The sequence below is a fragment of the Oncorhynchus gorbuscha genome, linkage group LG04, assembly GCF_021184085.1.
Source record: "Oncorhynchus gorbuscha isolate QuinsamMale2020 ecotype Even-year linkage group LG04, OgorEven_v1.0, whole genome shotgun sequence".
In the NCBI taxonomy this organism is placed as follows: Eukaryota; Metazoa; Chordata; class Actinopteri; order Salmoniformes; family Salmonidae; genus Oncorhynchus; species Oncorhynchus gorbuscha.
In genome coordinates, this window is record NC_060176.1 from 83,144,646 (window position 1) to 83,147,145 (window position 2,500).

The 2,500-nt window shown below is 48.3% G+C and overlaps 1 protein-coding gene across 2 annotated transcripts in view; it reads right to left on the reverse strand.

Moving 5' to 3' along the window:
- Nucleotides 1–2,500, reverse strand: part of parp8 (poly (ADP-ribose) polymerase family, member 8) — a 108,007-nt gene that overhangs the window by 53,633 nt on the left and 51,874 nt on the right. For both annotated transcript variants that reach the window (XM_046348214.1, XM_046348215.1), the window contains exon 7: nt 156–250. In XM_046348214.1, coding sequence (XP_046204170.1) covers nt 156–250 — 95 coding nt within the window. The remainder of the gene's footprint in view (nt 1–155; nt 251–2,500) is intronic.

The following is a 2,500-nucleotide window of genomic DNA, read 5'->3' on the forward strand; positions in this document are numbered from 1 at the left end:
TGACACAGAGAGGGAGGAGCTACCTGAGAGTTACTGTTAGTTTTACAAATACAAGTCAATTTGCTTTGCCACAGAGAGGGAGGAGCTACCTGAGAGTTACTGTTAGTTTTACAAATACAATTCAATTTGATTTGCCACAGAGAGGGAGGAGCTACCTGAGAGATACTGCGTGATGTCCGTACATCTCCCGGACCGCCGCCAGGTCTGCCTCCAACTGGGGGTGCTTGTGGAGCTCGCCATCGTAGTTCACCTATCACAGAGAGAGATGTCAATCAATCAAATGTGTTTTAAATCCCTTTTTCCATCAGCAGTAGTCTCAAAGCTCTTCATAGTAACGTGGCCTAGACCTGGTTCCATCAGCAGTAGTCTCAAAGCTCTTCATAGTAACGTGGCCTAGACCTGGTTCCATCAGCAGTAGTCTCAAAGCTCTTCATAGTAACGTGGCCTAGACCTGGTTCCATCAGCAGTAGTCTCAAAGCTCTTCATAGTAACGTGGCCTAGACCTGGTTCCATCAGCAGTAGTCTCAAAGCTCTTCATAGTAACGTGGCCTAGACCTGGTTCCATCAGCAGTAGTCTCAAAGCTCTTCATAGTAACGTGGCCTAGACCTGGTTCCATCAGCAGTAGTCTCAAAGCTCTTCATAGTAACGTGGCCTAGACCTGGTTCCATCAGCAGTAGTCTCAAAGCTCTTCATAGTAACGTGGCCTAGACCTGGTTCCATCAGCAGTAGTCTCAAAGCTCTTCATAGTAACGTGGCCTAGACCTGGTTCCATCAGCAGTAGTCTCAAAGCTCTTCATAGTAACGTGGCCTAGACCTGGTTCCATCAGCAGTAGTCTCAAAGCTCTTCATAGTAACGTGGCCTAGACCTGGTTCCATCAGCAGTAGTCTCAAAGCTCTTCATAGTAACGTGGCCTAGACCTGGTTCCATCAGCAGTAGTCTCAAAGTTCTTCATAGTAACGTGGCCCAGACCTGGTTCCATCAGCAGTAGTCTCAAAGCTCTTCATAGTAACGTGGCCCAGACCTGGTTCTCAAAGCTCTTCATAGTAACGTGGCCCAGACCTGGTTCCATCAGCAGTAGTCTCAAAGCTCTTCATAGTAACGTGGCCTAGACCTGGTTCCATCAGCAGTAGTCTCAAAGCTCTTCATAGTAACGTGGCCTAGACCTGGTTTTCAAAGCTCTTCATAGTAACGTGGCCCAGACCTGGTTCCATCAGCAGTAGTCTCAAAGCTCTTCATAGTAACGTGGCCCAGACCTGGTTCTCAAAGCTCTTCATAGTAACGTGGCCCAGACCTGGTTCCATCAGCAGTAGTCTCAAAGCTCTTCATAGTAACGTGGCCTAGACCTGGTTCCATCAGCAGTAGTCTCAAAGCTCTTCATAGTAACGTGGCCCAGACCTGGTTCCATCAGCAGTAGTCTCAAAGCTCTTCATAGTAACGTGGCCCAGACCTGGTTCTCAAAGCTCTTCATAGTAACGTGGCCCAGACCTGGTTCCATCAGCAGTAGTCTCAAAGCTCTTCATAGTAACGTGGCCTAGACCTGGTTCCATCAGCAGTAGTCTCAAAGCTCTTCATAGTAACGTGGCCTAGACCTGGTTCTCAAAGCTCTTCATAGTAACGTGGCCCAGACCTGGTTCCATCAGCAGTAGTCTCAAAGCTCTTCATAGTAACGTGGCCCAGACCTGGTTCTCAAAGCTCTTCATAGTAACGTGGCCCAGACCTGGTTCCATCAGCAGTAGTCTCAAAGCTCTTCATAGTAACGTGGCCTAGACCTGGTTCCATCAGCAGTAGTCTCAAAGCTCTTCATAGTAACGTGGCCCAGACCTGGTTCCATCAGCAGTAGTCTCAAAGCTCTTCATAGTAACGTGGCCCAGACCTGGTTCTCAAAGCTCTTCATAGTAACGTGGCCCAGACCTGGTTCCATCAGCAGTAGTCTCAAAGCTCTTCATAGTAACGTGGCCTAGACCTGGTTCCATCAGCAGTAGTCTCAAAGCTCTTCATAGTAACGTGGCCTAGACCTGGTTCCATCAGCAGTAGTCTCAAAGCTCTTCATAGTAACGTGGCCTAGACCTGGTTCCATCAGCAGTAGTCTCAAAGCTCTTCATAGTAACGTGGCCTAGACCTGGTTCCATCAGCAGTAGTCTCAAAGCTCTTCATAGTAACGTGGCCTAGACCTGGTTCCATCAGCAGTAGTCTCAAAGCTCTTCATAGTAACGTGGCCTAGACCTGGTTCCATCAGCAGTAGTCTCAAAGCTCTTCATAGTAACGTGGCCCAGACCTGGTTCCATCAGCAGTAGTCTCAAAGCTCTTCATAGTAACGTGGCCTAGACCTGGTTCTCAAAGCTCTTCATAGTAACGTGGCCTAGACCTGGTTCTCAAAGCTCTTCATAGTAACGTGGCCTAGACCTGGTTCTCAAAGCTCTTCATAGTAACGTGGCCTAGACCTGGTTCTCAAAGCTCTTCATAGTAACGTGGCCTAGACCTGGTTCTCAAAGCTCTTC